The sequence below is a fragment of the Silurus meridionalis genome, chromosome 22, assembly GCF_014805685.1.
Source record: "Silurus meridionalis isolate SWU-2019-XX chromosome 22, ASM1480568v1, whole genome shotgun sequence".
Lineage (NCBI taxonomy): Eukaryota > Metazoa > Chordata > Actinopteri > Siluriformes > Siluridae > Silurus > Silurus meridionalis.
Window position 1 is genome coordinate 4,199,744 of NC_060905.1, and position 18,155 is coordinate 4,217,898.

At 40.3% G+C, this 18,155-nt stretch overlaps 1 protein-coding gene across 1 annotated transcript; it reads left to right on the plus strand.

The window, feature by feature from the left end:
• The first annotated feature begins 71 nt into the window (after window positions 1-71).
• xab2 (XPA binding protein 2) lies at window positions 72-12,047 on the plus strand. Its single transcript, XM_046835477.1, has 19 exons — window positions 72-229; window positions 2,036-2,184; window positions 2,281-2,404; window positions 3,209-3,406; window positions 3,500-3,634; window positions 4,688-4,852; window positions 4,944-5,088; window positions 5,175-5,326; window positions 6,526-6,645; window positions 6,729-6,860; window positions 7,279-7,410; window positions 7,509-7,622; window positions 7,798-7,960; window positions 8,042-8,232; window positions 9,218-9,340; window positions 9,930-10,095; window positions 10,992-11,118; window positions 11,258-11,367; window positions 11,450-12,047. The coding sequence occupies exons 1-19, from the start codon at window positions 194-196 to the stop codon at window positions 11,509-11,511; spliced, it is 2,544 nt and encodes an 847-aa protein (XP_046691433.1). The 5' UTR covers window positions 72-193; the 3' UTR covers window positions 11,512-12,047.
• The last annotated feature ends 6,108 nt before the right edge of the window (window positions 12,048-18,155 follow it).

Sequence of the window (18,155 nt, forward strand, 5' to 3'; positions counted from 1 at the left end):
GTCAAAGAAAGTCAAAGAAGAAGAAACCCCCTGCGTTCTGTGTCCAATAGGAATCCAGGAAATCGTTTTGTAGGCGGGATTTCATTGCGCGTTCACAACACGTTCACGGCTAATACGGCTAAGCTAGCTGTGCTGCTTCGCTCTGTTTTCAAATATTCAGAATTCAGACATTAGAGCTCCAGGAGGAAAAAACATGCCTGTCTTTAACGGAAAACAGGACGTCGTGTTTGTACGTATTTTATGCCCCAAAATTATTGGAAAAGCGTGTCGGAAGATAGTTTGCTAGTCATCCGATAAGTTTACTGATTAGCCGCTTTGCTAGTTAGCGTTCACTCTAGTTGTAATAAGTACACCGTTTAATATTGGTTCTGATTTTTGCTGCTGAATCATATCTTATTTACACTTGTGTTCTGGTGCTCAGTGATCCATCAGGAAATCTGTAATCAAACCTGTATCATTCTACACTGTGCGGTCAAAAGTATTGGGACACATGTCTTAGATTGTTTTTTTTAACATCAGATTCCACATCCAGTCTCAATTTACTGTAACCTTCATCCAGAAACATCAATAAAAAAAAAGTTTGTGGAACAGTTTGATGAAAAGAACAGCTAAAAAAAGTCAAATGTCCCAATACTTTTGTCCATATAGTGAATTTTACATCTTGAAATGCAGACCAACAAAATATATATATATATATATATATATATATATATATATTCCCAATGGAAAAAACTAGAAATCAACCGTGGATATATTTAAGTCCATGTGCAGCTCGTACCTTCACCTTCAGCTTCCTCATCAAGGCAGTTGTCATCTTGGCAGTGTGTTTGGGGTTATTATGTTGAAAAACTGCCATTCGGCCCAGTTTCTAAAGTGAGGGCATCATGTTCTGCTTAAGAATGTCAGTACATGTTGGAATCCATGTTTCCCTCAATGAAACACAGCTCCCCAGTACCAGCAGCACTCATGCAGCCCCAGACCACGATGCTACCACCACCATGCGTGACTGTAGGCCAAGACACAATTTTCTTGCGTCTGTTTTCTGATGCAGTTTCTGCACCTGACGCACAGCACGGGGACTCGACTTTTTTGATGGACCCTTACGAAGTCTGTTCTGCAAGGAACCCGTCTTGGAAAATCTCTGTATGACCTTGAGCATTGTACTGTTACTCAGTTTCAGGATGTTCTTTTTCTTATTGCCTCGGCATCTTTGTGGAGAGCAACGATTCCAATTCTCAAATCCCCAGAGAATCTTTACCATGAGGTCTTTACCATGTTGAACAGCCAGTGGTCAGTATGAGAGAATTGGACTCGAAGCACCACATTTTTACTGCTCTAATACAAGATACACTAATTTGTATGATCCTGTCAAGCAGACAAAAACATGATGAAAAGGACGTGTGGCTTTGCCTGGTTACACAACCTACAGCTGTTATCACTGAGGGTGATACCTGAGGGTGATACCTGAGGGTGATACCTGAGGGTGATACCTGAGGGTGATACCTGAGGGTGATACCTGAGGGTGATACCTGAGGGTGATACCTGAGGGTGATACCTGAGGGTACTCACTATTGTTTGCAGTTATTTAAACAACAATGGCTGTATGTTGAGTTACTTTTAGAGGACAGTAAATCTGTACTGCTGTACGAGCTGCACATTAACTCTAAAATATATCCAAGTTTCATTTCTATAGTTTTGTCCCCTGGGATACTAAAATATTTGCTGAAATGTGAGGGGTGCACTTACTTTTGTGAGTTATTGTGTGTGTGTGTGTGTGTGTGTGTGTGTGTGTGTGTATATATGTATGTTGGAACTATTGTCAAAGATGGTGTATATTTTATTTTATTTCTAAACAAATGAACAAAATGACTCGGAAAAACAAAAATGATTCGTTCATTTTGATGAACTCGATTCAAAGAGCCGAGTCACTAACACGATCCGATCTTCCCATCACTAACAGAATAAAATATCTCTCTTGACACATGGTTCCATTTCGTTTCCGTGATCTAAACTTTAACTCCGACTCCTGCTTCAGGAGGAAGATGATCTTCCCTACGAGGAAGAAATCATCAGGAACCCGTACTCAGTGAAGTGCTGGATGCGTTACATCGAGCACAAACAAAACGCCCCGAAGTCTGTGCTGAACATGATTTACGAGCGATCGCTTAAGGAACTCCCGGGCAGGTGAGTCGTGAGAGCGTATTCATCCTCTGGTTTTGCAGAAATGATTCCAAAAATATTCTTTTTGTTTGAATTTTCTTGTGTTCATTATGATTGCAGTTACAAGTTGTGGTACAACTACCTGAGAGAGAGAAGGAAGCAGATCAAAGGGAAATGTGTCACAGATCCGGCGTACGAGGAGGTCAACAACTGCCACGAGAGAGCGCTGGTGTTCATGCACAAGGTTCGTGTCCAGGTTCCTACTCCCTGTGTCAAAAACAACCCGGAACAAATATCTCAACAGATCAGTCTGATTTTGATATAGAAATATAAACATCAGTGATGTACTGTGTATGGCACAGTCAAATCCTGTAAGGAAGATGGGGGTCAGAGTGTAGGATCAGTTGTGATACAGCGCTCCTGGGCCAGAGAGGTTTAAGGGCCTTACTCGAGGGCCAAAAAGTGGCAGTTTGGCAATCCTGGGACTGAAACCCCCACCACCTGATCTGTAACCCACAGCTATAACCACTAAACATTTTACATTTACATTTATAGCATTTATCCAGAGCGGCTTACAACTGAGCAGTTGTGGTTTAAGGGCCTTGCTCAAGGGCCCGGCAGTGGCAGATTAAAGGTGCTGGGATTTGAACTTCTGATCTACTGATCTACCACCTCCCTCACCACTTGTGAGCATAGAAACTTCTGATCAAAAGGTTTCATTTCATGCGAAATAGAGATGTAGAGGGAGGCGGTATGGATAGGAATACCAATAGGAATCTCGCGTAAAGTAGGAAAAATTCCAGCTGCTCATCATCGAATGCTGAACTCTTATTAAATAAGTGGACTAGAAAAAAAAAATAATTATCTTCTTCTGTTTAAGTGCAGCCCATACTCCCATAGTGCAAAACTAATAATCACACTGATGGTTCCGATCTAAACATGTCATCAGCTAGTCTTATTCTGTCCTGGAGCTCTACCAGTATATAAAGGACGCTACGATATGTCACTCCTCGAGTTAACCCTTTTCCTCGCTTGTTTTTTTGGGCAGATGCCGAGGATTTGGCTGGATTACTGCCAGTTCATAGTGTCTCAGTGCAAAATCACAAGAAGCCGGCGCACGTTTGACCGAGCGCTCAGAGCTCTGCCGGTCACCCAGCACCCCCGCGTCTGGCCCCTGTACCTCAAGTTTGCCCGGAAGTTACCCCTGCCTGAGACCGCCATCCGGGTTTATCGCCGATATCTCAAGGTGTGTGAGTGTGTGTGTGTGTGTGTATGATAAAGTCTTTACTGTCGAACCTGTTGAGCTGAAAAAAAAGCACTAATAAATGTTTCCGCCCAGCTGTCTCCAGAGAACGCAGAGGAGTACATCGATTACCTGCGCTCCGTAGGACGTCTGGACGAGGCAGCGGTCCGGCTCGCCGCTGTGGTGAACGACGAAGGCTTCGTCTCGAAAGAGGGAAAATCAAACTATCAGGTCGGCGTGTGTTTTACTTCCTGTGTGTTTTCATTTAAACTGGGGTTTGTATGTAAAAAATAAATCAGGCGAGCTGAAATATTCAACCCCGATTCCAATAAAGTTGGGAAAACATCTAAAACAAAATGCATTGGCTTGCAAAATTCATAAACCCATATTTTATTCATAATAAATCATAGAAAACATCGTAAAAGTTTTCCATTTTAAATATAACGGTTTAAAATTCTCTAAAATATTTGGGACAGGGCAACAAAAGTCTGGAAAAGGAAGTGTTACTAAAAAAAAGAAATAGCCGGAGGAACATTCCGTAATTAATTAGGGTAATCAGCGGAGGCTACACAGTGGTGATCATGGCCTCGTTCTGACGTTTCTGACGTGTCCCAGCCATAACGGTCTAATATTTGCAGACATTTGGGGAAAAACAAACAAACATGCACTGCGGTACAGTAAAACCCCATTGTTCGAGCATAATTCATTCTGGAAAATAAAATTGCTCGTAGGTCCATTTGCTCGTTCGTTTGAACTGAGTTTCCCCATAAGAATGAATGTAAAAGTGATTTAATCCGTTCTGAGATCTCATTCGATTGCTTATTTCTGCACTTAAAAAGTATTTGTAGAGTATTTTAACAAACAAATACACCGCTAATGACTGTAATGTAAACATAATTTAACACTTATGTGGTAGTGGTTGATTGCGAGTGTGAGACACATCACGCTCGTAACCTCCTCGGTTTCCATGGTAACACTGTTTACTTTAGTTTTCACAGCACCATCACTGATTTACTTGGGAGACATTTGTCAAGATTTCTAGTGAAATAAAAATATAAAAGTTTAAAAAAAGTTAAGTTTTTGCTGCACTGAACAACGAGAGCGACCGAGCGATACGTCATCAACTAAGCGACTGATGCGACCCACCGCCGAAAACGGGGAACCGGCAGCGTGGGTTTGCTCGTGCCTTTAAAATTTGCTCGTGAAATGGTAAAATTTTGCGAGCAAGGTCGCTCGTATCTCCGTTTGATGTACATTCTACAATTACAATGTTTTTTTTTTTAGCTCTGGCACGAACTGTGCGATCTCATCTCCAAGAACCCGGACAAGGTGACCTCGCTGAACGTCGGCGCCATCATCCGCGGTGGTCTCACTCGCTTCACGGACCAGCTGGGCAAGCTGTGGTGCTCCATGGCCGATTACTACATCCGCAGCGGCCACTTCGAGAAGGTATTTCACTCTCCGCTTCACTTAGCCGCATAGAAATATGGAAACCTTTTTATTTCTGTTCACCTCGTGGCGTGTTTTTCACACCCGAAAGGCTCGGGATGTGTATGAAGAGGCGATTCAGACCGTCGTCACCGTACGAGACTTCACTCAGGTGTTCGACAGCTACGCCCAGTTCGAAGAGAGCATGATCGCTGCCAAGATGGAAACCACGTCCGAGATGGGAAAAGACGAAGACGGTAAGAGAGGAATAGCAAAACAAAACAAACGCAAAAAAACATGATGAACCGTGCAGATGTGACCGATGTCGTAACCTCTGCTGTAGATGACATCGATCTGGAGCTGCGCTTGGCCCGGTTCGAGGAGCTGATCACGCGCCGGCCGCTTTTACTCAACAGCGTGCTCCTGCGCCAGAACCCCCACAACGTCCACGAGTGGCACAAGAGGGTCAAACTCTACGAAGGCAATCCTCGACAGGTGGGTGGATATTTTTACAACCCCAATTCCAGAAAGTTTTAAACACCTGTGTTCATTTTATTCACAAAAACAAAAAACCATCAAATGTATAATCTGAGAATATATACAATTTTAAGCAAAAAATATGCTTATTTTGATGGTTGCAACACGTCTCAAAAAAGTTAGTACAGGGCCGTGTTTACCACTGTGTAGCATCACGTCTTCTGTCCGTATACATCTGAGAATCGAGGAGACCAGTTGCTGAAGTTATGGATGCTCAAAGAATGTTTTCTCATTTGTGTCTGATACAGGATTGTAGCTGCTCAACAGTTCTGGGTCTCCTTTGTTGTTGTTTTTGTTTCATGATGCACCAAATGTTTTCAAATAATGAAAGGTCTAGACTCCTTGCAGGCTTGTTTAGCACCCAGGATCTTCTACTATGAAGTCATGCTGTTGTAATGGATGCATTATGCAGTTAGCATTGTCTTGTTTAAATATTCCATGGTCCCTCTCCTCTTTAGTCCAGAGGACGTGGTGTCCATGGTTTTCAAAAAAATATTAAACTTTAAATTTGTCTGAACACAGTTTTCCACTTTGCCTTAGTAGATTTCAAATGAGCTTTGAACCAAAGTGGATGGTGGCTTTGGATGTTGAGAAACAGTATTCTGAAATTGTTTCACAATTTGTAGACACAGAAGTAACAATGGGCAGAACTTTATCTGTAAAAGACTGACAGACTCTGCCTCTCTAAGATACACTATTTATACCCACTCATCTTAATGACCTGTTGTCAACTAACCTCATTAGTTGCAAAATATTTCTCAAACTGTTTAATTTTAATAACAATTACTTTAAGACATTTATTGCTCCGTCCCAGCTTTTTTAAAACGTGTTTTCTTTTTTTATTAAACTGAGGAAATGTACCGTTTTAAACGTTTGATATGTTTTCTATGTTGTAAATATTATGATATTTGCAAATCATTGTATTCTGTTGCTATTTACACTTTACATAGAGCCCCAACTTTTCTGGAATTGGGGTTGTGCTGTACATTAGGTCTGTAACTGTAACCCTATGAATTTGTCCACACACAACACAAGTTGTGCAGATTGTCTTTCCTTTCTAGAATGAATAATGAATGGAAGACTGATTTTTTTTGCGAAAGGTGTGAACTGAGATTCTTCTTCATTCTTCACCGCTAATCTGTGTTATTTGTGTGCAGATCATAAACACCTACACTGAAGCGGTGCAGACAATAGATGCTGTAAAAGCTACCGGGAAACCTCACTCGCTCTGGGTCTCGTTCGCCCGGTTCTACGAGGACAACGAACAACTGGATGATGTACGAAACGCATTTCTTTTGCTCAGACTTTCAGCACTGCTTTGATGTTATCCTGAATCTGATGTCCTTGAATCTCCTTGAAGGCCAGAACGATCTTCGAGAAGGCCACCAAGGTGAACTACAAGCAGGTGGACGACCTGGCAGCAGTGTGGTGCGAATACGGAGAGATGGAGTTACGGCACGAGAACTACGACCAGGCGTTACGTATACTCAGGGTGAGACGGAGAAAGTAGCATACGCCGAGATCTCAATACCGATCTTCATGATTTACTCAACTAGTAATGTTGGCATTTGAATCACAATGTAATGGTTTTTAAAATGTTTGCGCTGGTAAAAATCCAATTTATTTCTTATATAATTGTTAGCAGATGTTCTATACATCTGCTCCACACCTCGCTAAACTGTTTCTCGAGCGCGTTCTCTCAGCACCGCTACTCCTACGTGAATATGGAGACTGAGGCGTGTCCTGAAAATCACATATACAGATTAACATGGCAGAGGTAGAGCTGTAACTTCCTGGTTATTGCAGATGCACCAGTAAAGTCCAGTAATAAACAATTTGTAGTAAAACATGATGCAAATGTGTTCAATTGTGTGCTGTGTTGACTAACATTTGTTGTCACATGTTCGCAGAAAGCCACAGCGATCCCCTCGAGAAAAGCAGAGTACTTTGATTCGTCCGAGCCAGTGCAGAATCGAGTGTATAAATCCCTGAAGGTCTGGTCCATGCTGGCAGATTTGGAGGAGAGCCTCGGCACCTTCCAGGTATCAGTTAAAATCCTGTCATTTCAATTAACTATGAAATGTACTAATACTATTCAGACTAATAGACAATATTTTAATGATATAATCCGTTCTTGCAGTCAACGAAATCGGTGTACGATCGCATCATCGACCTCCGCATCGCCACGCCGCAGATCATCATCAACTACGCCATGTTCCTCGAGGAGCACAACTACTTTGAGGAAAGCTTTAAAGTGAGTTTGATGGTTTTAATTTTATTTATTTATTTTTACCAAAAATATACTGCTTACTGGTTTTATAGTGAACCTATATAGCAGAATAAACACTGTGTCATAGAAATGCCTTCAAGTATCGCGATATGATATTTTTACCATATCGCATCACCCTAAAATCTCTGCTATGTTTCAGGCGTACGAACGTGGCATCGCGCTCTTCAGGTGGCCCAACGTGTACGACATCTGGAACACCTACCTCACCAAGTTCATCGATCGCTACGGAGGCAAGAAGCTGGAGAGAGCGCGAGACCTGTTCGAGCAGGCGCTGGACGGGTGTCCACCCAAGTTTGCGAAAAGTAAAGCTGCACCGAGTCTATCGCCATTCTATTAGACTTTTTTGATAAGTCGTGCTGAGTCTGATTCGTTTCGTTCTTCAGCCATCTACCTGCTGTATGCTAAGCTGGAGGAGGAGTATGGACTGGCCCGCCATGCCATGGCTGTGTACGAGAGATCGACGCAGGCTGTGGAGCCCCAAGAGCGCCACCTCATGTTCAACATCTACATCAAGAGAGCTGCGGAGATCTACGGAGTCACTCACACCAGAGCAATCTATCAGAAAGCCATCGAGGTACAGAACTGTGTGTCTCACGGACTGCTGTGGAACCAAGGCATTCTGGGAAACTTTGCGTTGTATAAATGTCTCTACAATGTTGTTGCAACACTGTTATTTGGCTAAGAAAATGTATATATATTATATCTTTATTATTTATTTATTTCATTTTTTATAGAGCCTTAAAAGTGACATCTCAAAGCGCTTCCCAAGCATAAAAATAGCAAATAAAAAAAATTTGTCAATAATAAATTGATTTAAATAAAAAATGAAAAACTTCAGAAATCTCACAAAAAAAAAATCACCTGAAAGCTATCCTGAAAAGTTTTAAGAGCAGATTTAAAAACACTAAAAGATTTAGCCATGTCAATGGGAAAATGGGAAAAGAATTTCCGAAGTTTTGGTGCACAGGAAGAAAAATCAGACCAGACCACTCCTAGAACATAAACGTGTCGGTGGAACAACTAAAAGAGCAGAATCAGAGGAGCGGAGGTCACACCTTGGAGTGTCGACAGTTCAGTGTTGTGATAAGTAATGAGGCACCATACCATGTAGGGCCTTATAGGTCAGTATAAGAGGAGAAAGTTCAATGAATGTGACATGGAGCCAATGCAATGACTCATACCTGAGAAATCCACTATCAGACCTGGTCTTTGTCAGAATCTCAGCAGCTGAATTTTGGACAACCTGTAATTTGATTAAAGTAGATTTTGAAACCCAATACCGTAAATAATTACTACAGCAAAAGCATTTTTCAAGCAAAGGAATCTTTGTTATTAGGGGGGAATACTCTATTTAGACTGTATCTAGAGTTCAGGATTGACAAGGTTTAATTACAAATACTACATTACAGATGAATAGACTGAATCCTTGCCTATAAATCATGTAACAACCTGAGGTTTTCTCCCCTCCTCAGATCTGCTATAGCCTGTGCTCTAGTCAGAGTGAGATACTTCTAGAGTGAAGACTAATAAGCTATAAATAAATTTTTTTTTTATTTCAGGTTCTCCCAGATGAACATGCCCGGGACATGTGCCTGCGTTTCGCTGACATGGAGAGCAAACTGGGCGAGATCGATCGTGCAAGAGCTATTTATTGCTTCTGCTCCCAGATGTGTGATCCCAGGGTGAGTCATCGATCATCTGTCTCCATTTCCATGCTTATATACACTCCACTTTGTTCTTATTATTACTAGAGGCCGACCGAATAATCGTTTTTTTCCACTTAATCGGCGGTTGATTGCAGGAACTATTGGGAAAAATCCATACGGGTAGTTTTTCCGGTTTTCGGTCCGCTGTCATTACGAGGGCGGCCTCTAGAGGCGAATCACTTAAGCCACATACTGTTTGTTTTTACACGCGAGACTGCGCGCTGCATGGAGAGCACTATATATTTATTTATAATTTATTAATTATATAATTATATTTATTAATTAATATATTCTATTTAATTACTTTAACACATTTTCGTGGTTCAGGGTTTTTATTTTTAATTTTACATGGAGTGTTATGATTATTATTTTTACATCCCGTATCGATTTTTTTAAAAGCATCGGTTATTTATTGGCTTATCGCCGAATACAATCTAACCTATCTATCAGTAAAATCCACTATCGGCCCACCTCTGGTTACTACATCTGTCAGATGAGCCATGCGGTGGCTCTCGTGCTCCGTTTCCATTTTCCGTCATACGTGTTCTCTTTCCCTCCTTTCTAGATGACTGCTCATTTCTGGCAGACGTGGAAAGATTTCGAGGTCCGGCACGGGAACGAGGACACAATCCGCGAGATGCTGCGAATAAAGAGAAGCGTCCAGGCAACCTACAACACACAGGTCAACTTTATGTCCGCACAGATGCTGAAAGCAACCACAAGCGCTACTGGTGAGTGAGCCATCATTTCTCCCAGTGACACCTTTAGTGTTTAATGTCCAGCTTCAAGTTTTCTCTAAAAAATAAAAAAAATTAAAAAAAAGGAGAAAATCCTGACATTTCCACATATTGAGGGAGTGAATGAATGAAGGATGGAATGAATGAAGACATTTGTTAAAGTTTGCTGAAATCAGTAAAACAGTTAAGTGGAGCATATTGTTAGAAAATAAAATATTAAATTTAACACACACACACACACACACACACACACACACACACACACACATTTATAATTACCCCAAAGGGGTCTAACAAATGTAAACTATTTAATTTTATTTTTCCATTTATTTGTGATTTAAAACATTTGATTTAAGCCAATGTGATTCATTTCTTTATTTAAAGTGCATTAATTTGATTTCTATATATAAAATATTAAATAGTATTTTATATATTATTGAACCAAGCAGGTGTTTTATTTAAAATTGTTTAAAAAAAATCTAAACTGGTCAAAGGTTGATGCTCACAAATGTCAGTAATAATAATAAACATAAATAAATAATTGTATAAATATTTCAGAATATTTAATTAATTAATTAATTAATTAATTAATTAATTAATTGGGAGGGGGGGGTAATTTGCAGGGAAATGAAAATGGGTGGAAGTAGTCATTTATTTATTTATTAAAATGTATTTATTAAACAAAAGCCCCTGCAGAACACTAAGGCCAATAAAATGAAATAAAAATAAAAATTAAACGTAATTCTTTCTGCGTGAACCCGGTGAGAAATGATCCAGTCTGGTACTGGTTCATGGGCTGGTGGTTGGGGACCCTGCTTTAGGGGTTATGATGATGATGATGATGATGGTGATGATGATGATGATGGTGATGATGATGATTATTATTACAGTGTCGGACCTTGCTCCAGGCCAGATTGGCATGGACGACATGAAGATGTTGGAGCAGAAAGCGCAGCAGCTGGCTGCAGAAGCTGAACAGGACAAACCCAAACCTAAAGACAAGATCCTTTTTGTCAGGTCAGAGCCGTTTCTCCTCGCTTTTTATCCCATTTCCTCACATTACAGTGCGTGAGCCTCCTCACACACTCCACTCGGTGTGCATTAAAAGTGCGGTCGTCCTCATTCTTTACCGTGTGTGTGTTTAATTACGGTGCAGGAGCGACACCTCTCGCAGCGAACTGGCCGAGCTAGCCAAGCAGGCTAACCCAGACGAGATCGACATCGACGACGACGAGGAGGAGGGAGACGGAGACGAAGAACCAGACGGTGAGTTCTTCCGCACGATCGGTATCCGTGTCCTCGTCTTAGATCACTCGTATTCACCGCCTCTCTCTTGTCTTGTGAACAGAGGTGCAACTCGAGCAGAAAAGCGTCCCCACAGCAGTGTTCGGAGGACTGAAGGACGACTGAAACGGGTTATCGCCGACGTCGACGTGATCGATGACCTCGTGATCCTCCGATAGCCAGAAATAGAACAGATTTGCAAAATGCAAACGAGTTGATTTGAATTGGTCAAACTTCTGTACACTTCCTCTTCTAAGTTAATGGACTGCCAGGTGTTTGCCGTATTTGCTGGTGTCCAGCACAATAAGCAGTAGTTCCAGATATGAGCACAAGAGGTCAGACTTTCCTTCATTCACACAATCCTAAAGAAATAATCCCGTTTTCTTTGTAACCTAAACCCCGTCACGTTGTTTCACTGTATGTTGGATTGCTATAAATATGTTCTTTATATGTTTTGTGTACTGAAAAGAAATTGGATCACCGATTAAAACCGTTTGAAATAACGACACGCAACAACGAGTTACAATTCTGTGTTCGCGAAGGCAGAGCGGTACAAAATAAATACAAAAATAAAAAAAGCAGTGCAAATGTTGTTAGTGCCGTGTCACATTTCCAACAATGGAGGTTGGACTCTGGTGAAATAAACTCCTCCTTTCATACTAGGTGTTTTTTCTGAGAGACATCAGCTGATTCTTTTTTTTGTTGTTTTTCACCCAGCATATCAAGTTGCAACTTCTAAAGTTAAACATAGAGGACGGTTTCTATAGCAACAACTCAAACAGGGATCTATATGGCAGATATGCCAGACGTGCCGCATGCACAGAATAAAAATGTGTTTCCTTGCTAATATGGTGGATTTTTTTTCCTTAAGAAGGTGTTTAAGGTGTACAGAAGGAAGGAGTCTCCAGTGTTGAAGTTTTGGAACAGTCACAGGTAAAAAGCTGTATCTTTGTTTAGATATTTTTTTTGCCACATCCACGCCACACGCTGTGGTTTCGCAGTAAGATGACACAAACTGCATATTTTTCTGGGAAAGAATTTGTAATTGTCTTGTAGACGTTCCAGGACCATAACTAAAAACGGTTAAACAATATGATTATTTGTACCTTTTAAACTGTGTGTGAGTGTAAAGTAGAGATACAGTCGGTAAAATACGTCTCCAGTGAAAGTGTCCCTTTAAACGTGAGTAAAAGTACAAAAGTATTTGCCTTTAAATGTACGTAAGTATCCAAAGTGCTGATTTATTGTAACTGTAATGTTCCTATTATCATTTTTGTTTTAAGACTCTTTACTTAATCACCTCAGTTTATGTGAAAAGACTCGAATGTGACTCTCAGCACACTGATCTATTAATAGAATGATATGAATGACTCAAACACTGATTGATTTCTATTACAATGATCACGAGAACACAAAAACCTACTTTTTAACTACTTCACAAAAACGTGTAAACGAGGTCACGTGTGTCGTGCCGAGTTCGAGTCTGGAGTTTCTCCATCATTTATTCCTCTCTAAATGTTCTGCTTGATGTTGAACTGATGCTGAACTGTATGTTGGTGATCAGAAGATACACCGAGCGCCGATCAAAACCAGTTCAAAACCCTGATTGGTAAAAAAAAAGTGAGAAATTTGACTTTGAAATGTAGTGAAGTAACAGTAAAAGTCTCCCCGAATTGAAATACTTCAGTGAAGATGCTTCAGATATGTAAAAAGCGACTTAAGCACAGTAAGGAATTGCATTTACTTTCTTACTGTCTATTGCTGGGAATAAACCACATGCCGTTAGAGGAAAACAATGAAACACACTATGGTGGTAACAGTAACCCTGCTTTGTCACTGCTCCATCACTGAGTTCTTTTTTTCCTATAACTCGGTGTGTGGGTCATTTATTACATAGATTCTTAAATTATCATTGAATTATATGCACTTCACGTTTATAGACTTTGCCAGATTTTTTAGTTCTTTCGTCAGTGATTGTTGATTTTGATGCTGAAAAACACTGGAATGTTCCTTTAAGAAGGTCACCATAGACCCTAAAAGCCAATCCCAGGAATGTCATTGTAATCTTATCAAGTGTGGCGCTCCAGCTTGAGATTTGCGTTGCACAGTGAAAAGAAAAATCCGGAAGAGTTTGGAACACAGAACATGTGTTCTTGTTTCCACTATTTCAGTTGCATTCATGGTATTTTGTTTCATCCCTGGTATAATTTTTGGTAATAAATTTGTCCGCCTGAGTTTTTTTGCGTACAGAGAGCAAGAATCTTCCAGATGGAAAAACACCACCCTCTATAATGGGATTTAAATAGTTAGGTGTGCAAATCCTCTTAGTGCAGTATTCGAGTTAGAGTGGGGAAAAAAATGGAGTCATGTGATCTGGAGGTTTTTTCAGCTGCATACGAGGCTGAATATCGTTCTGGTAAATAGGAAAATGTAACGTAAAAGGGGCGCCAATATTTTTGCCACTTCAATTTAAGGGAAAGTAAATCATTGTGTGCAGTATTTATCTTATGTTACTATTTGGGAATGTGCACAATTGAAGCAAAAGTATTTGGACACCTGACCTCCAGCCATATCATATTCATCCTCATGACTGTCTCTCTGACCATATCGGAGACACACAACTGTATAAGACGTCCTCGGATGTGGTACCATGAACTTGCCCTTTCGCTTGAACTTGGGGACCCAAACCTGTTCCAGCTCTATGAAGATCCAGCACATCCTGAAAGTATTCACAGCGCTTTGTTAAAACTTTATTCCCCAATGGATTACATTCATTCTTTTCCTCAAAATTCTACAAACAAAAGCCCATAATGACAACGTTTGAAGTTTGTTTGAAATCTTTGCAAATTTATTTAAAAAAACAAAACAAAACAAAAACCACCCTGAATGAATCTCTCACAAATCTCCTACAAGTCTATTGGACCATCTTCCCAGAAGAGTGGAGGCTATAAGATCAAATGGTGTAGCATGGGATGTTGAAAAAGCATAAAATCCTTTAGTAAGGTGTCCACACACTTTTGTGTACTGAGTGTATCACTGATCTCACACTGCACACAATAACACAAACTAAAACATACTGTTACTTATAACAATCAGAACAACTTCTAATCGTCTGGTTTCTTAGTACAAAACAGACAATTTTTATCTCATATTAAATACATTACAGGATTAGAGTAGTCAGGATGTGTGTTACACCTTTTTACAGCCTGTACTGTATATTGTACTGTGTGTGTGTCTATTGCTAAGACTATAGACTGTGTGTTTGGGCCTTTCAGTACTATCTAGTGTGTCGCTATAGCAACATGAATGCATATGTATATAACTCCTTATATTTTTATTTAAAAGAAAGTGGTTAAGTTATTGAACTTTAGATCTGAAGGTCATGGGGTTAAATCTCAGCCCCACCAAGCTGCCATTCCTGGGCCCCTGAGCAAGGCCCTTACCCCCATAACAGCTCGTTGTATGAATGAGAGAACTGTACTTTGATTCTTTTGCTGGAAATATATTGATTGATTGTATATGGAATATATTTAATAATGGTTTTGACACTGGATACGTTATCGACTTGGTAAGACTAATGTTTTCCGAACGCTAAGGACAGATTTATAAGTATCCTGCCTGATTTCTTAACATCTCACTAAAATCCTAAATGCTGATGACTTTGATGAAATGGCTAACAACATAGACTCTATCTTTACTGGCACATTGGACACCTTTGCCCCCATCCGATTGAAAAAGTTTAGAGAAGAAACACCTGCACCATGGTATAGTAGTCATATGCTTAAGAGCAGTCTGTAATCTGGAAAGAAAAGTAAATTAGAGGTTTTCAGAATCGCGTACAAAAACGCTGCTAGAGCTGAGCACCTGTGCAAACTCATAGAAATCCAACAAAACAATTCCAGGTTCCTTTTCAGTACAGGGGCTAAATTTAACAACAAATCAGATAGCTGAAAAGAGTATCACAGTTTAGTAGTGAGGACTTTATTCTCCACTAAAAGTATTAGTAAGACAATTGTGGAGGTCCAACCTCTGAGATCATCTCGTGATCCAGTCTCACTTAAAACTCAACAATTACAATAGAGCTGTATGATGTTATTACCAAAGCCAAATCAACATCATGTCTGTTAGATCCCATTCCAACTAAACTACTGAAAGAAGTGTTACAGCTGGTGAGCCTCTTCTGAATATTATTAACTCCTCACTATCTTTAGGTCATGTCCCTAAACCCCTTAAGGTGGCAGTTATTAAGCCCCTCATTAGGAAATCTACTTTGGATCCAAATTAACTATCAAATTACAGACCCATTTCAATTAGTTTTTTTATGTTTTAAGTTTTTGGAAAAGATTAAGTCTGCCCAGTTATGCTGCTTTTTTTTTTATTTTTAAAGCTTCAGACCAAGGCTACATCTCTCTAGTTTTGCTAGATCTTAGCACTGCATTCGACACTATAGATCATGACTTTCTCCTGGATCGCTTACAAAATTACATCGGCATTCAGGGACAGGCATTAAGCGGGTTTAAATCCTACCTGTCTGATTGTTACTATTTTGTACATTTAAATGGAGAGCTATCCAGGTTAATGCAAGTAAATTATGGTGTGCAACAAGGTTTAGTTCTAGGACCCCTGCTTTTCACAATATACATGCTTCCCTTAGGAAATATTATTAGAAGGCATGGGATTATCTTCCACTGTTATGTTAATGATACCCAGCTATATATCTGATCAAAACCAGAGGAAACCTCTCAATTGACCAGATTCCTTCTTAGAAATATTGCTAATCTACGAAACTTGTTTATATCTGTTGCAAAAAAACTCGTCCAGACTGGACTATTGTAATGCGTTACTAGGTCGATGTCCTGCATAATTAATAAACAAGCTACAGTTTTCCAGAATGCAGCAGTCCGAGTTCTCACAAGGTTGAGAAAATATATCAAAAATATCACCATATAACCCCAATCTTATTATACATACACTGGCTACCTGTTAAGTTTCGACTTGACTACAAACTACTGCTACTTTCCTACAAAACACTAAATGGTTTGGCTCCTATGTATCTATCCAGTCTTCTAACACGCTACAATCCATCACGCTCCTTAAGATCTCAAAACTTTGGAAGTTTCTAGAAAAGTGAAGTCCACTAAAGGTGGTAGAACATTTTCACATTTAGCTCCTAAACTCTGGAATAGTCTTCCTGACAGTGTTCGGGGCTCAGACACACTCTCCCAGTTTTAGTGCAGATTAAAGACCGTATCTTTTTAGCAAAGTCCTTCACATAACACACCACATCATAACCTTGTGCTCCAGAACATCTGATCACATGCATATTATCAACTTGTGCTGTTAATATCATGAACAGCTGCTACGCTAATTCCTCTCCACTGCTTCTCTTTCTCTACTCATCCCGAGGCATCCTGAGGCTGCGCCAGTCACGTCCTACCTCATGAAGATTGTGGACCTTTAAAGAAGTAGATGCCGCAAACATCCCGAACCATCTAGAGACGTACCAGCACCATTTGGATTTCACTTCATGTGGAGTTTGGACACTGGACCTCTTTGAGTGTTTAAAGTCTCTGGAATGGAGAAGCTGGTGTTGGATCTGTGATGATCACAAATGTTGAGCGATTTTATGAGTTGCTCAGTAGCTCATGGTTCCATAATCTCAAATGACTGTATAAGACTGTAGAAAGAACATTACTCATAATCACACACTCCAGTGCTCATGTTAGTTCTCACTCCCCAGTGTTCTGTATTGTTTAAAGATTTATAATCACACTCTTGATGTCACCCAAATGAGGATGGGTTCCCCTTTTGAGTCTGGTTCCTCTCAAGGTTTCTTCCTCATAACATCTAAGGGAGTTTTTCCTTCCCACGGTCGCTCCAGGCTGCTCATCAGGGATAAATTGAACACAGAATCCAAAGATTTCCCCCGAAAATAATTTCCACCCCTGCATTAAAAAAGGACATTGATTCAACACTTATAAACTGTAATTATTCTCCACAGCTTCCTCTTCTTCCTCTTTACTCTCGGATTAGGAATCGAATTGTATGAACAGTTGAATGCACATTGAATTTCTGGCCTTTAATTGTACTCACGTCTTTGACTACATCACGTGGCAAATGGGGGTATTATGGGGTGGTAAGGGGTGGCAACACTGAAGCAAGCATACTTGCATGGTTCTTGTGGATTTAAGGAATGATATATGGGCACACTTAAATATTGGTCTACAAAATTGAAATAAAGACTGATGTGTGATTGACTTTCATTGATTAAATCGAAGCAGTTCACACCATGATGCCAATGTCGGAGTAGCAGATGGGGTGGCAATGCTTTTGCTTAGCCACCCCGTGCCACCAAGATGGATCCGCCCCATGCTGTCCATTGCAGACATTTGGAAATATTTTCCAATAGTTCTGGAGCAGCCCATGTGCCTGAACCTGCTCCGTATCTACTTCCTCTTCCTTACAAACTGTCTCATTTACATCTCATTACATTCTCCCATTGTGGTGCATTGTGGGATTTCCCAATGAATTTTTTTCCTTTTACACTATAACCCTTTATAAATATGTTTCCAACAGTATCAAATGTCAAAGATGTCTCAAATAGTGAACAGGGTGCGGTTTTGAAGTGAGTTCATATTCCGGTTCTCACACACACATTGCTGCACCTGTGTGTGTGTTGGTTCACACTACACCTTATACCTGCTCGGCTGCCTTTAGAAGGTTAGTCCCGCCTACTAATGACGTACCCAGGGCTCGTTCTGAGCTGTGAT

Excerpts from the sequence above, each read along its gene's own strand:
- xab2 (XM_046835477.1), top strand. The coding sequence starts at position 194 with ATGCCTGTCTTTAACGGAAAACAGGACGTCGTGTTT. Across the intron at positions 6,861-7,278 it reads AGGCGTTACGTATACTCAGG|AAAGCCACAGCGATCCCCTC; the intron begins GTGAGACGGAGA and ends ACATGTTCGCAG. Across the intron at positions 10,096-10,991 it reads AGCAACCACAAGCGCTACTG|TGTCGGACCTTGCTCCAGGC; the intron begins GTGAGTGAGCCA and ends TTATTATTACAG.